Raw genomic sequence first — 16,020 nt, 5'->3', positions numbered from 1 at the left:
TGATTGGCCAGTTGGTTGTCAGGGGCAACCACTGTTACATCCCAGGCGTTCTTACATAGCTCAATGCCACCCCCTAGTGTTCACATTTAACCTAAAATCCAGTTACTTTATGCATAATGATCTCCACCTTTGAATGTTCTTTTGCAGATAAATCTGATTTTAGATCAGCGTTGAGTACATCTACATTTATACAGAATACTCTGACAAACCTGCCAATAAAAAGTGATATATACTACAATATACTTTTGTTGCCACCTTCATTGGATACAATGCGTCATATTTTATGACTTTTTATGGTGACTTGAATGGGAGAACAGCTTCTTGTCCCTGTGAAAATAGGAATATTTAGTTAAATTTAAGAGAAACACACAGGGCCAGGGCATAAAAGACCTGGGAAGGGCTCACATGGCAGAGGCAGAGGCCAAGCTTGTGACACATTTACAACGACCAAGGTCGACCAAAGTAGAAATATATTTTTCACACTTTTTTTTAATGCAATCCATTGCATGAACTTCCTCCAAATCAGTCAATAACATGACCATGTGGAAATATCACATCACAGGTGTAAAGAAATGGGAGAAATTCAAGAGCAACATCAGGTTAAATGATGTCATATGACTTGTAGCAAGATATTTCCATTAACCCATTAAGACCTGAGGCCAATTCTACAAATGCCTTTTAAACCCTAACAGTTTTCTGGAAAACCTATGTTGCTATATATCGTTGCTGTTGGGCAGAAACCGCTTATCTCCATATTCTAACTTTTTATGTTTTTTGGTAAATTAATACCCTACTTACTACTACTACGTACTACTACATCAGACAAAAGAACAAAAGTAGCAGATCCATAAGCTCGAAACGCAGCACGAAACGTGAAGCGGCGCGCTTTGAGCTTGTAGATCTGCTACTTTTGCCATCTTTGAATTTGAATCCTGAAAAGTAACAGTTTTGGACATATGAGGTTTCCAACCGACAGAGAAGATATAAATGCATGCTTGGTGTGAAATGTCTTATAATACAGGTAACCAGTACCAGTTGAAACCACTTAACTCGATTCTAAGAATAGAAAACCAGCTGAAGAGTTCGGGAACAATTCCTTTTAATTTAACAACATTAAAACATGTTCAGTTTCCAGTAGAAATGGCAGTCAGGCATAATCAATAACCAATAGTGATCACAGTGTTTCATCATGATATTATGGTCGTCAAGTTGGTCAAACTGGTTGGTGGAGCAGTGACGGCGGCCAATCAGCTGTCAGTATCCATGGCGTCTGTGAAGTCCGACTCTGGCCGGCAGACTTCCTCTAGGGCCAGCTCTGACAGGAAACAGGAAGTAGAATAATGCTGAAGGTCAGATGGAAAGTAGTGGAGAAATGAAATATAATGCACAATTTTAAATACCGGTAGTTCACATTTTAAATTTGAACCTTTCTGAGATTATTTAAAATGGTAAATGGTGCATTTATATAGCGCTTTTATCCAAATCGCTTTACATAGATTGTGTATTACATTCACCCATTCACACACCGATGGTCGGTGGAAACCATGCAAGGCACCAACCTGCTCATCGGGAGCAATTAGGGGTTCAGCGTCTCTCTCAAGGACACTTCAACGCTAACTCAGGGTGAGCCCGGGATCGAACTGGGAGCCTCGTGGTTCCCATCCGGCCGCTCTATCGGCCACTCTACCCCTGAGCCACTGACCCCATTTAAGAGTTCAGTTCTATATTAGTCTCGCGTGGCCAGACTGTTGCCTCCCACAATTTTCTAATGTTTCCAGTCATACAGTCTGGGACTCGGAAGCTCTGATCATGATTAGAATATAAACCGGATATGAAGCCTCCTCCCCACTTCCGTTTTGTCTTTACAGTCGCGCAAATTTATCCTAATATAAATACAAATCATCAAAGTATATTTAGCTTGCTGCTTAGCAGAAATGGAAATAATAAAATGTAAAGATATTTTAAAATATATTTTCGCGAACGGAAGTGCCAGCTTCCTCTCTCGGATTTTGGGAGTTGTAGTTCTCTATATAGCATTCAGAGATTGTGGAATAGTTGTGACATATGAGGTTTCCACCCGACAGAGACGACAGTGTTTAAATACCGGTAGTACCGTTAATCTCTCCATCAGTGTCAAGTAGTGTGTGTGTGTGTGTGTGTGTGTGTGTGTGTGTGTGTGTGTGTGTGTGTGTGTGTGTGTGTGTGTGTGTGTGTGTGTGTGTGTGTGTGTGTGTGTGTGTGTGTGTGTATACCTTCGGTGTAGGTCAGGTCAGGCAGGGTCCTCAGGGTGTCTCGTAGAGCAGGGATGACCTGGTCGTAAATGTGCAGCATGGCTCGGACGCTCTCGGAGAAGCTGCCGTGGTTGAGCAGCAGCCAGTGGAGCAGAACCAGGGACTCCCGCAGCAAGTTCACCCCAGGAGAAGAGCCCCGCGCCCGGGGAACAGGCTGCCACCGCTCCCTCTGCCCTGGACAACAGAAACATTAGAACAGAATCAGGGCTGTTCACGATAACGGAATTTTACAGGTACTTGACGATTACTTGTCACACAAATAACTGTGATTAATGATTTAAGTGTGTTTTTTGGCATTGAAAATTGGAACATGGGAATAAAATACATCTCTGTTTGGCATTTAGGCTTTGTAAAGAAAAATGCCAGAGGGCAGATATGCCAAATAACTTATGTTAGGGTAAGTGATCTTTTTTGGATAAAACAAAAAGTATTTTGTTAAAAGGTTAAAGCACTATATTCTGATAGTAATCATTGCTATAGAGCAGTGGTAACCAACCTTTTCAAGCCCATGAGCACTTTTTTTCCAATGTGTGAGCAGAGATCTGCCACTACAAATAATGTGCCAAAAAAACACTTACTAAGACATTATCATATTTACTTTAGAATTTCTGACAGGCAGTATGTGCATACATCCACACAAAGGATAGTAGTCTAAATAAGAATAAACATAGATAGCCGTGTAATCAATTCCAAAATTTTAGGAAAATATTTATACCAAAATGCCACTATTTTGGTTGTTAAAAAAAAAAAAAAAACTTTAAACTCACAGGGACATTAAATAATAGGCGTGTACACGTGCGTGCGTGCGCTTGTGTGTTACCTGATGTGTATGTGTTTTGGGGGGGCATCTCTGTGTCTCTGATCTCCAACCACTGACGGTGAAGAATGATAACTACAATCTGAACCACCTGGAGAGAGAGACATTCAGTTAGACTCTCTTTAGAGAGAGAGAGAGAGAGAGAGAGACTGGAAAGAGTATGACATTTAGTTATACTGGAGAGAGAGCGAGATCTATCATTGGCTCAATGCTGGCAGCTGGAACGCTAGATGTGTGTGTGTGTGTGTGTGTGTGTGTGTGTGTGTGTGTGTGTGTGTGTGTGTGTGTGTGTGTGTGTGTGTGTGTGTGTGTGTGTGTGTGCGTGTGTGCGCGCGTGTGCATGTGTGTGTGTCTTACCTTGGTGTAGCACAGACAGGTGTGTTTGAACACAGGCTGTGTGTGTGTGGTGTGAGTCAACAGTGTGTTGATCAGTCTGATCACCTGAAACAACAATAACGTCATCATTATCAATACAATAAATCAGTGGTTCTCAACCTGTGGACCAGGGCCCACTGGTGGGCTGCGAGGGTGTTGCCAAATAGTGGCCAAATAATTGACAATACACTACAGTTAAAATGATAACATTAATACATTAACTCATTCCCTGCCTAGGACGTAAAAAACATATTTTTTTCCAATTACCAATTCTGCCTAGGACGTAAAAAACGTAATTTTGCAAAATATTTTTTTTAAACAAGATCTCAAGGTCCTTCATCTCTCGCAGTGACACACTTCCTGTTTAGGTCCCGCCCCAAAGCTTTGCATTTCTCCGCCGTGGAATGCTGTTTAGCGATGCTGTTTTGAAACTGCTACTACTGCAAAATGGAATGTCGCCGATTGAAAATTTCTTCTCTGGGCCACTCACACAACTACCCTGTGTGTCTACAAACAGTTGAACACGCGATCATAAGGGATTTAGCGAGGTCTGTGGCGAGGTGAAAAAAGTAAGTGAGTTTTCCGTTTACATAGCGAAACATGGTGTTTTTACACTGGGCTGGAGGAGAGAGACTCCGCCCCGATCGGAATGTTTGTTGTCTGAGCGGCTTGCACGACTCGCCTGTGTGTTTAGAAACGATTGCACTTGCGATCATAATGAAAAAAAAACATTTGTGATTTTTTTTAATTTATAAAAAACACTAAATTGCTGGCAGTAGGCAAACACAGCCAGAAATAAGTCTGGCAGGGAATGAGTTAATATAAGCATTAATATAAATGTTGAAACATGTGCTATCATAGTTGTCATTGTGATACCAATAAATAATTGATCCAGGCCGGAACGCAATTGATTGATTAATCATTAAAATAATCTCGACTCCTTTTTCCCCCCGGCATTTGAATTGTGTTACACCACACATCCTCGGCCGAGACCAACTTGGGGTCGTGCACGTGCGTACGTGAATGTGTGTGTGTGTGTGTGTGTGTGTGTGTGTGTGTGTGTGTGTGTTACCTGCAGGTCCAGTTCGGACCAGTGTGTGTATGTGCTGCGGTTGTCTGGTCGGGTTCTGATGTAGTCAAATAAGTTGAGAAACAAACAGGGATCTACAAAAAAACACACACACACACACACACACACAATCATTAAACTTCCGTTCGAAGCTCGAAATGCGATGCCAAAGCGCGTCGCTCAGTGCCATGTATCGAGCTTGTGGATCTGCTACTTTTGAAGCTTTTGTGTGACGCTGTAGTATGATCACGTAGGGTATACATTTACGAAAAAACACAAAAAGTTAAAATATGGAGATAAGAGGTTTCTGCCCATCAGCGACAAAGTGTAACTCAGGCTTATGTATTAGTAGCAGGGGCGGGCTGGGACCAAAATTCAGCCCTGGCATTTTGGTCCGAGCCGGCCCACAGCCCGGCGGACCGTTTTGCCAACGGGGGGGGGGGGGGGGGTGTGTGCACTGTTTTTACCCAGCAACCCTATGTCACTGCTGTAGCATCCCAGCCCAAACATTAACGTAACTAGTAATTGGGCCGCGCGACCCGGTAATGACCGTAATAATCCTAAAACGGGAGCAAATTTTTTTTTTAAATATATATATTTTTTTGGTTGGCCCTTGGCGGCCTGGTCGGCCTGGAATGGCACGGCTGTTCTGGAATTGTCCCAAATTTCCCAGTGGCCAGCACGTCCCTGATTAGTAGATTGCATTGCACTTCTACTAAGTAGAAGTACAATTAGTAGTAGTAGGAGTAAAGTAGTAATGGAAGTAGTAGACCAGACTGTACTGACCAGAATAGGTATTGGGTGTACTGACCGTTCTGAGAGCACAGCTGTAGAGCCAGGTGTTCATGCTGGGCTACACACCTCAGAACACACACACACTCTGACACCGTCTGTGCACAACTGTATTCTGACATGCACACCAACAACACACCACTGGACAACACACACTGCAACCTACACACATGCACACACACACACAAACAAGAGAGAGAGAGATCAAATACTGTTATTATCTGAATAATATTTCTATACTTAGAGATAGGGAAGTGATTTTTTTTGGTTAAAACAAAAACTTTTTTGTAAAGAAAGAAAAAAGGTTTAAGCTCTATATTGTGATAGTAATCATTGCTATAGAGTGTTTGTTCAGTAACAGGGGTCTCCCCGTCTCTCCAGCTCTTTAATAATCAGGAAATACATTTTCAGGTGGGTTACAAATTTCTAGCCTGGTATGGCCAGACTGGAACTTCGGTGTGGAAGATTCATTTCCAAGGGGCGGTTACAAACAGATTCAAACGTCGCAGCAAAATAATTCCCACTTACAATAGTGGGCTCAGATTGGTCACCCACAACTCTGGGGTGAGCGAGACGTCAGACCAGACCAATCTGGCAAACATTTTTTTGCTGTGGCAGATTCGTCTGGCTTTCAGGCTAACAAATTTCAGGAGAGAATCCAATTTTGCCTGCTTATTTATTTGTTTCATCTATTTGTTCTCTGTCCTGATTGGATGAAATTGGTATCCCAACCTGAACATTTATTTTCTGTTTATTATTCTGTTTATTTCTGTTTATTATGGAGCTGAATAGACCGGGAGACCCGTTACTGAACAAACACTATATAGCAATGATTATTATGGGAATATAGAGCTATTCAACACTTAAAAATATAAATATTGTTTATAGCAATGAGAGCTTACATACAGTAGATCTTATATACTTCTGCAGGTGTTAATGCCTGTGTGAGCGTGAGCATGCGTGTGTGTGTGTGTGTGTGTGTGTGTGTGTGTGTGTGTGTGTGTGTGTGTGTGTGTGTGTGTGTGTGTGTGTGTGTGTGTGTGTGTGTGTGTGTGTGTGTGTGTGTGTGTGTGTGTACCTGTGTGAGTTTGTGTGTGGAGTGCGTTCTGTCAGAACACACAGCGTTTTGACGGCGGTCTGGACCACAACTTGTCTTGGACCACAGCTGCCTGGGTTACACAGCCTCAACACGTACTGCAGCAAAGTATGCTGGGATTGTAGTCCTTCAGCTGGGGGGGTTGTAGTCTTTCTGTCTGTTGGCATGTTAGCCTGAAGGTCAGAAAAACAAACATTCATGGTTCTCTTTGTTATGATTGATGAAGGGGGAGGAAACCCTAGGCTGATTTTGTCATTTTGTTTTCCAGTTACACACACAATAAGGAAAGGACAGACATTCTACGCCATAGCATATGCCATAGACACACTGAGAGGGAAACTGGAATAAAAGAAGACGTATCATAGGGAAGATATATCTTAGGTTTTCTGATCTATTGTTTTTCGATGTGTTCACTATATCATTTTATTGAGCCATCTAAAGAGCACATAAAACATATTTCTTTCGCTCTGGCAGATTCATCAGGTTTCCAGGCTAGACATACCCAGTGAGGAACATACTAAAGACATCACAAAACATGTGATAAATCTTCTTTTATTTTCATGAACCCATTATTTAACAATAACCCACTCGACTCTCATTGACTTCAATGCATTGCATCCAAATCTGCCAGCTGGAATCGCTGGACCGAGAAGGTGACCTACTGAATCTGTCCTCTCCTTCTTTACATATCCTTGCTCTGTGTTAAAAGCAAAGGAGCCATGTTGTTACCGTGTGTTGGTCAGTTTGTTCTTCCTGTTTGGACTCTGTAAGGACCGCCTCTACCACCTGGGGACAAAGTGTGGGTGTCAAAGGTTAGCAGCATGTTAACCTGGAACCAATAGCAACAACTTACTGTAAATGCAACAGCGTACAGTAACTGTGCAGATTACAGTTGCTGCCCACAGCAGTAGTAGTAATAGTAGTAAGGAAGGATGATCATGTTGTCATTATCACCTCAGCACTATAAGACAGCAGTACATAGAGGACCTGGAGTGCCGCCAGGCCGTTCTCCTCCAGTCCAACACCTCCATGGTCCTCCAGTCCACAGGGGGCGTCCAACGACGAGTACCCAACACCCACACTGACCCCTGGGCCTGGACGGCTGAGAGAGAGAGACAGGGTACGAAACACAGACAGTTGGACAGCTAAGAGAGAGACAAGTGTAGGAGAGACAGAGAGTATGACGGCTGAGTGGGAGACAGAGTAGGAGAGAGACAGCAGGACAGCTGAGACGGAGACAGTGTAGGAGAGACAGACAGTGAGAGCTTGGCGGAAGAGAGTGTAGTAGAGACAATAGGACAGCAGAGAGGGAGACACTGTAGTAGAGACAGACAGTAGGACAGCTGAGAGGGAGATGGTGTAGGAGAGACATACCTCATCCTGGAACCAGAGCGTTTGCTGGTGCTGGAGCCAGTGGTGTCAGTGGGAGAGTCCAGAGCCTGGCAGAACACTGACAGATGGAAGTCCAACAGAGGCAGGAGATGAACTGCACCTGGACACAACCTGAAAACACACACTAACATTAACCCATTAACTGCCAGAGGTATTTTCATATTTTTTTAGCCAGTGCCAGAGTTTTTCATTGAAAAAAAAGAAGTACTCAGGAGCCGAGATACATAATTTTTAAGTTTTAAGTTAACAAGGAAGTGGATAGGAGTCTAGATCTTCGAAAAATCATATCTCCTTGGTCTTTGGGTCAAATTGAAAAAAGAAAAAAAAAAAACTTTTTTTTAGTTCACTTACGGTAGATCTACGTGATTGGCACGTGGCGGCTTTAAATAGGTTCGTGTAGATCTACGTGATTGGCAGTGAATCAGTTAATACAGCATCACACTCATTTTAACCACTTTATACATATTTTATATGTTGGCTGATGATGTACAAGCTCACAGCATGTTCTTTTTTTTCTTGAAAGTATTGGAAATGTTTGAATTTGTTGTTAGGTAATTAACACTCCAGAAATTGTTATTTTAACTCACTGAGTGCCAGAATTATTTCTGGCTATTTCTGGCCAGTGCGATATTTCTTTTTTTTTTCAAAGTAAAAAAAAAGTGCTTATAGCGAGATACAGCCTTTTTCAGTTATAAGTTAAACAAGGAGTGGATGGAGCAGCAAATCTTCAAATGATGATATCTGATGATATATATATATATATATTTATTTTTTTACTTTTTTTTTCAAAAACACGTGAAACACGTCATTGGCACGTTGCGCCATAGCGGTAAAACACGTGAAACACGTCAATGGCACTCAATGAGGTTAAATTGTTTTATTATCTTTCATAGAAAATTCATTTGCACTAATATTGAATTATTTCTCCTTTTACTGAAAACAAATTAATCTATCCCCGTCTACACTTTCCAACTGATATCAGACCACATCCGGAGTAAAAATCACAGCCACAGAAGAACTAGAGTCCAAGGGAGTTGTAGCTCAAACACACAGCGAACCTCCAAAGACTAAGCAATGAACTAGACAGAAGACTGGGTTTAGAATAGATACACACAGACACTGATCCACTCAAAGTAATGACATGAGACGTAGCCAACAAGATGGTGGAATACAAGGCTGAAAATGACCAGAAACGGCCACCAGAGGGCAACAAATTCCCAAAGCTATTCCACGAAGCTAAGGTGAATTGAAACTGGAATTTGAAAGAAGTAGGAACAACAAAGTCCATTAACAAAGTATTATGTTCACACTGTAGAAGACGGATAGATGACTGACACACACGCACACACGTACACACAGTTAAAGTTTGTAATAAAGACCTTACCTGTGTGGTTGTGTGGTGCGTATCTGGTTCATCATATGTAGACCACTGACAGCCAGCTGACACAGACGGCTGAACCCAGGTCTGCTGCTAGAGACCATGGACCTGTTAACATAATAACTTCATTTATACATTTATACTGACCCCAGGTCTGCTGCTAGAGACCATGGACCTGTTAACATAATAACTTCATTTATACATTTATACTGACCCCAGGTCTGCTGCTAGAGACCATGGACCTGTTAACATAATAACTTAATTTATACATTTATACTGACCCCAGGTCTGCTACTAGAGAGTCAGACCATGGACTTGTTAATACAATAACTACATTTATACATCTACTGACCCCAGGTCTGCTACTAGAGACCATGGCCCTGTTAACATAATAACTCACTACATTTCCTATTTTACATCTACTGAAATATTCACACAATAATCTGAATAAACAAACTATCAATTGCATTTTATCATCACCGTAACCTGAATAAGTCATATTAAAGCATAGCACAAATAAGATATGGAATATTCCAATTGTATTCACATTATTAACCTGTTACAGTATAATACACTATGTTAAGGCAGTGGTTCTCAACCTAATCAGGCTGTGACCCCCCAAAATAATCATATTTGAACTGGCGGCCTCCCACCCTGACAAGCACTTGGAATGCAGTTGAGGCATTCAATTTAGTTTGACTCGGTTCCACAGATAAATATTCTGAAAAGCAGATCTACAAGCTCACAACGCCTCGCAATGAGCTTGTAGATCGTCTATTTTCGGCCTATTTCTTATATTATTTGACAAATTGGCCGATGTTTTACCAGTTTTTATAGTACAGTTGATTACTTTTGATGTCTGGTCTTTTTTTCTTACTTTTTTTGAGGTATTAAAAAGGTCTTAAAAGTCCTTAAATTGTCACATCACTGTCATCTGGGGACCCCCCCCCAAAAAAAAAAAAATCATGTGGGGACCCCCCTGGCGGGTTCTCAACCCACAGGTCGAGAACCACTGTGTTAAGGTACAGTACATACGTGTTACGGTACAGTAGGTGCGTGTTGAGAGAGACAGGACTGATAGACAACAGGTGACACAGACCAGGGTTCTGCTGCAGTAACAGACTCAGCAACACAGAACCTATTCAAAGAAACAGAGGATCAGCATTTTTCTTATTTTTTGCGCTCGTTATGCCCTAGTTGGACTAATTAAAGTATACAACTGTTCATCACAAAACCACAGCAAACTATTGATACACGATAGTATAATTAAAATACAGTTAAAAGATGTAATACACCCGATCACAACATTAAAATGAAAAAAAGTATTACTGTGTTAACATGCAGTAGTACTAGTAGAGTAGTACTAGAAACATTAACAGTAGTACCAGTACCAGTAATAGTAGCAGTAGTAGCAGCAGTAATAGCAGCAGCAGTAATAGCAGCAGTAATAGCAGCAGTAATAGCAGCAGCAACAGTAGCAGTAGTAGCAGCAGCAGTAGTAATAGCAGCAGCAGTAGTAATAGCAGCAGCAGTAATAGCAGCAGTAATAGCAGCAGTAATAGCAGCAGCAATAGTAGCAGTAGTAATAGTAGCACTAATAGCAGCAGTAATAGCAGCAGTAATAGCAGCAGCAGTAATAGCAGCAGTAATAGCAGCAGCAACAGTAGCAGTAGTAGCAGCAGTAGTAATAGCAGCAGCAGTAATAGCAGCAGTAATAGCAGCAGTAATAGCAGCAGAAATAGTAGCAGTAGTAATAGTAGCAGTAATAGTAGCAGCAGTAATAGTAGCAGTAATAGTAGTAGCAGTAATAGTAGCAGCAGTAATAGTAGCAGTAGTAATAGTAGTAATAAAATGTAATGACCTTTGTGTTGGAGGTGAAGAGGCCTGGTGGAGGTCAGGAAGGGGTCAGGATGAACTTCCTGTCTGTCACTGGATTTAATACTGGAACTCAGTCTGTCTGCTGGAACACACACACTTTATTTTTTTTAACTTTCTAAGATGGTCTCATCGCAATGTAATCCCTTCCCACTTGCCCCCCCCCCCTTCTTCCTCCCCCTCTTCTTTCTATGGAAATAATGTTACAATGAGAACGATGTACGAAAACAAATTTCAACCACCTTTCACTCATTAACAGTAGGGCCAGTAATAGTAGCAGTAAACCTGTGATGTGACAATAAACCTGATTCTGACCCGTTGTGAGCTTATTGATCAGCTATTTTTGCCATTTCTGAAAGAATGCTATCACCTATATTGACATTGGAGGCCAGGTAGAAAGTGGTTAAGTGAGTCAGTGGGTTTTATAAATAGTGAAAAGCATTAACAAGAGCTTGTGACTAAATAATAACTACATTAGATCCATGTTCGTTTCTTTTTCTATTTCCAACGGTTTGAACATACAAAGTTTCCACCCAACAGCATCAAAATTATAAGTAGAAGACGCCAGTGATTGAGAATGTCTGTCATAATAGAAACGTGAAGGAAACCCACCATCACAGAACGTCATGCGTTCTGGACGGCTGTGTGTTAATATAACCCTCCGTAGTGGAAAAGAGCCATAGTTCTGATTCAGGTTGTATTTGATTCTAGTTCTAGTTCTGTTCCTTTGTGGTTCTGGTGGGCTACACCAGTGGTTATAGCATACCATCATTCACAATCATTTAACCACTTTATCCATTCATTAAAACAATATAAACAATATCGGAAATATTATGGACATTTCTGATAATTTGATAACGTAAATCTTCTCTTCTGGGGGTCTCCCTGGTACAAAACCTTTTCAGATGGGGGTCCTCGGGGCAAATACATATCAGTTTGGGGGTCCTTGACATGAGAACACCACACCTACCCTGGTGGGTTTTGGGGGGTTTGCTAGGTGTGGTTCTGGAGGGCAGCTGAGCTCCAAACATCTCCTTGGTGATGAACGCTCTTCCTGTTGGAGAGGCCGAGCTGCTGCCACCGCTGCTCCCAGGGTGCACCTGGGCCACGGCGCTATGCATTCTGGGACTTGGGAGGAAGAAAGAGCAATGACAGTTCTTATACTTAGTAATTACAGTAGTAAGTAGTAGTAGTCTTGTGTAGCCAGATGATCAGAGATCTCCTCCTACTGACACATCTACATTTAATGAATGGTCTACAACTGAGTGGAAACAATTTGAAGGAAAAAAAAGAACAGCATCGCAGAACCAGAAGGACTTTAGGGGCGGTCCTTCATACTGGGACGGTGACATGATTGGTTTTCAAACAGTAGGTGTAGGTTTGTTAGCGGAAGTACTGCTGTGATAGATGCACACGGCGTAGTGTCATCAGTGGGCCATGCCTAGGGGGGTGGAGTCGGCTCGGGGGAAAACACAGATTTCCCCCAGCTGGTATAGACCGAGGGATGTGGGGTTTTCAAACTCATATACTGTAAAAGTATACCAATTTAAAAAGCGTCATGGCTTGCCAGATCACAGGCACAGAACCTTGTTGCCACTCGACAAGGAACGTTACATTAGCAAATTAAACAAGAGTCCTGACTGGACAGAGGATCCAACACAACACAATGGCTCGAGCTTATCTGATTTAATCGCCTGGTAAGAGACACTATTACATTTTCTATAGATATAATCAATTAAACTTATCATAATATCAAAAAGCAAAAGCCATTCATTCATCAATGATGTTTATAGAACACGTTTTAGTGAATTCCAAGTACAGGAGACATGACGCCATTACAGTTTGGAAACGCAGTTCAACATGCAGAGATTTACACACAAGTGACAACACAAGCCAAACCCTAGCCTATCCTCGTTTAAAAACCTACAGAAAACACAATTGTAAATCTGGCAATGAACACGGAGCTAAAGCAGTGTGTAAATCCTGCATGATATTTAAATGGCGCACTTCGCCAAATGATAATGGCGTCGGTACGTGCCGTTCACAAAACAGTCTCTAAACTGTACTTCAAATTCACTATAAACATCATTGATGACTTAATGGCTGTTGGGTTTTGATATTATGGTAAGTTTAATTTATCATATATTGTAATAGTGTCTCTACCAGGCGATTAAACATGTTTTGTAACCAGGAGGGAGACGAGAGGTAACCAGAAGTCTCGCCCCAAAACACGCTCGCCCCCATTTTTCTCACCGACCAGCGGTTCTTGTATTTGTTTTACAGAGGATAAGGTTTGAAATAAGTTCAGGGTTAGGCATAGTTTTACTGAGGTTCAGTTTAGGAATAAGGTTATGTTTTGGCACCGTTTTACTGAGGTTACGTTTAGGAATAAGGTTATGTTTAGGCATAGTTTTACTGAGGTTACGTTTAGGAATACCAGGTGAATCCCGGCGGGTTTGCCCCGGGGTGACTGTGTTTTGGGGCGAGTGCTTTGGTATTCAGACGGAGCTGGAAAGAGGGAAAGCAGATCTCATGCAAATGACTCATGCAATAAGATATAAGGATTAATCTGATAAACCACATGAACCCCAGTTTACGTATTCTGGGGTTGCCAACATTGCCAATCTAGCTCACAGTTACAACGAGTCGCGTTCCGACGCGCTGTGAGCTCATAGATTGGCAATGTTTGGTCTTTTTAGTCACATTATATCTTAATAATAAGTGTACTTTTCCGAGGGAGAGTGTGTTCCAGCTGTCCTTCTGATGGATTTTTCTTGGCTGACAATGTTTCTATCGTCCATAAAATAGCTCTGAAAGTGATCCAAACGATCGTGTATGATGTAACTCTATGAGGCAGATCGTTCCGTTTTCCCCCAAGCTAAAATCGAAAGGGGCGTTCCTGGGCGTTCCCGTCTATCTCCGTGTGTATCATTCGGGGCAGAGACATGGGACGCTCAAATCAGAGCAGGAAAAGACCCTGGATCATGGCATCTACACAAGATTGCTACCAATGGCACTTGATGTCACAGGGGCGGACCACATCAGAAACATGGACCTCAACGGAGGCCTCCCTCCGTAGAGGTCACGGACAAGGTCACGTACACGGTCAGGGAGAGAAGGATGAGGGTGGCTGGACACTGTGTCAGGCACCCGGAACAGTCTAACTGGAGCATCTCAACTGTTTAAGGCCGTACAGTGAATTTAGATTAGACATATCAGTAGGTGGAGGAGATCTTGTTCATCTGGCTACACAAGACTATAGTAATAGTATAGTAGTAGTAACCTTTGTAATGGAGACGCTGTTGTCTTACTGTGGAGTTTGGTTTTCATCTCAATCATTTCTGCTTCTTTAAACTGAAGCTCAGACTGCAGGGACTGAACCTGAACAACACAAACAAGCAAAATAAAGGTTATTCCACCTGCGTTACTAAAACAACATTATAAAACACTACATTAAAACATTTATTTTCTAAATGTTGTGCCCAAGGCACACCGATGGACAAAATCTCAAGGCACAGCTGTATTCATACTAGTGAAAATAGCAGATCAACAAGCTCATGATCTGCAGCCATGTGAAGTGTTGTGAGCTTGTAGATCTGCTATTTTTGAAAGGTTGTGGGGGGGGATTAAAAATGAAAATACACTTTACAATTTACATTTAACATCTATGTTGACATGTCCAAAATAGGGACAGACAGACAGACAGACAGACAGACATGTGCCCGTCTCCTTACCTTCCTGGCCAGCTCAGCCTCTCTGTTGCTCTGCTGTGTCTGTTTGTCGGTCTCCAGACGGACCAGAGACTGGATGTGTGTGTCCTTCTCCTGTTGGACGCTCTTCAGGGAGTCTCGCAACACACGGATCTCCCCGTTCCTCACCACTATGTCCTCCTCCACCTCCTTCAGCTGCACACGCACACGCACACACACACACACACACACACACACACTTTGGTCTTGTGTACTTTTTAGGATCAAAGGAGCTATACCATGGACATAGTAAGACAGAAAAGACCTCCCAAAATATTCATTGTTTACACAATAAGACAGGAGATCACTTCATTCTCCAGGTATGTAGACTAACTTAAAAGTGAAACTAAAGGCCAGTCCATACCAATGCGACCATTATCCCCAAATGGCACCGGTCTGCAACTGGTCAGTCCAGACCGCTGCAACGGCCTCTAAAGCGGTTGTGTTGCAAGGCGTTGCATTGGTGTGGACTGGAGTGGCCTTAACTTCACACTATCAGGAAGAAATCAACAGGCAATTTAAAAAAAAAAGGATCTCTGTCGACTGAGGGATTTCCTACTGGCTACTTTTTCAGAGGACAGCTCTACTTCCCCAGATGAACAACCCTCCATCTTTTACACCTGCTCTGACATGCATGTCTCTCTCATACAGTGTTGGGTGTTGTTTGTACCTTTCTCTTCAGTTCATTGTGTTGATCCTCCAGCAGGGTGAAGTACTGTTCTCTCTCTGAGCTCCCTGCAAAACAACACATTGTTAAGCACTGAGACCCAATCTACGTAGATGAGCAGATTCCCTAGGACAGTGGTTTCCACACTTTTTAGCTCGAGACCCAAAAAAGAAATTTGTCTCCCTGTGACCCAAACTAGTGAAAATAGCAGATCTACGAGTTTGTAGATCTGCTATTTTTATTACTTTTATTTATGGCATTTCTTTGATTTTGGGGGTCCTTGACTTTAAAAAGTTTGAGAACCACTGAATTATACCATATCCTGTATGTACATCACTGACTCTATTCGACATACCAGCGTTCTCTCTGCCATTCTCTCTGCTCTGATTGGCTTTAGCGCCGGCCAATGGCAGCCTCTGGTCTCTGGGGGGTCTGAAAGCCTGGACCCTATCGTTGGCGACGGGGGGAGCGGCCTGCGAGGCGATGACGTCGATCTCGTCTAGGTCGTCCTGGGTGAAG

The 16,020-nt window shown here is 42.3% G+C and overlaps 1 protein-coding gene across 3 annotated transcripts in view; it reads right to left on the bottom strand.

Moving 5' to 3' along the window:
- Positions 1-1,092: 1,092 nt before the first annotated feature.
- The window catches only part of atrip (ATR interacting protein), a 16,854-nt gene continuing 1,926 nt past the window's right edge, over positions 1,093-16,020 (bottom strand). For 2 of the 3 annotated variants that reach the window (XM_080424172.1, XM_080424170.1), the window contains exons 2-19: positions 15,857-16,020; positions 15,505-15,569; positions 14,820-14,990; positions 14,369-14,466; positions 12,056-12,213; positions 11,072-11,170; positions 10,246-10,348; positions 9,217-9,318; positions 7,815-7,943; positions 7,395-7,542; positions 7,170-7,226; positions 6,423-6,613; positions 5,364-5,506; positions 4,556-4,647; positions 3,466-3,549; positions 3,112-3,199; positions 2,253-2,465; positions 1,093-1,315 (exon numbers count right to left, since the gene is read on the bottom strand). The exon at positions 15,857-16,020 is cut by the window's right edge and continues 129 nt beyond it. In XM_080424172.1, coding sequence (XP_080280298.1) covers positions 1,248-1,315; positions 2,253-2,465; positions 3,112-3,199; positions 3,466-3,549; positions 4,556-4,647; positions 5,364-5,506; positions 6,423-6,613; positions 7,170-7,226; positions 7,395-7,542; positions 7,815-7,943; positions 9,217-9,318; positions 10,246-10,348; positions 11,072-11,170; positions 12,056-12,213; positions 14,369-14,466; positions 14,820-14,990; positions 15,505-15,569; positions 15,857-16,020 — 2,173 coding nt within the window. In that variant the 3' untranslated portion in view covers positions 1,093-1,247. The remainder of the gene's footprint in view (positions 1,316-2,252; positions 2,466-3,111; positions 3,200-3,465; positions 3,550-4,555; positions 4,648-5,363; positions 5,507-6,422; positions 6,614-7,169; positions 7,227-7,394; positions 7,543-7,814; positions 7,944-9,216; positions 9,319-10,245; positions 10,349-11,071; positions 11,171-12,055; positions 12,214-14,368; positions 14,467-14,819; positions 14,991-15,504; positions 15,570-15,856) is intronic. The other variant, XM_080424171.1, reaches the window with a different exon arrangement.

The sequence above is a fragment of the Gymnoscopelus braueri genome, assembly GCF_963280865.1.
Source record: "Gymnoscopelus braueri genome assembly, chromosome: 3".
NCBI classification, from domain to species: domain Eukaryota; kingdom Metazoa; phylum Chordata; class Actinopteri; order Myctophiformes; family Myctophidae; genus Gymnoscopelus; species Gymnoscopelus braueri.
The sequence above is the reverse complement of the archived record's forward strand: the minus strand, read 5'-3'. Positions and strand labels throughout refer to the sequence as shown.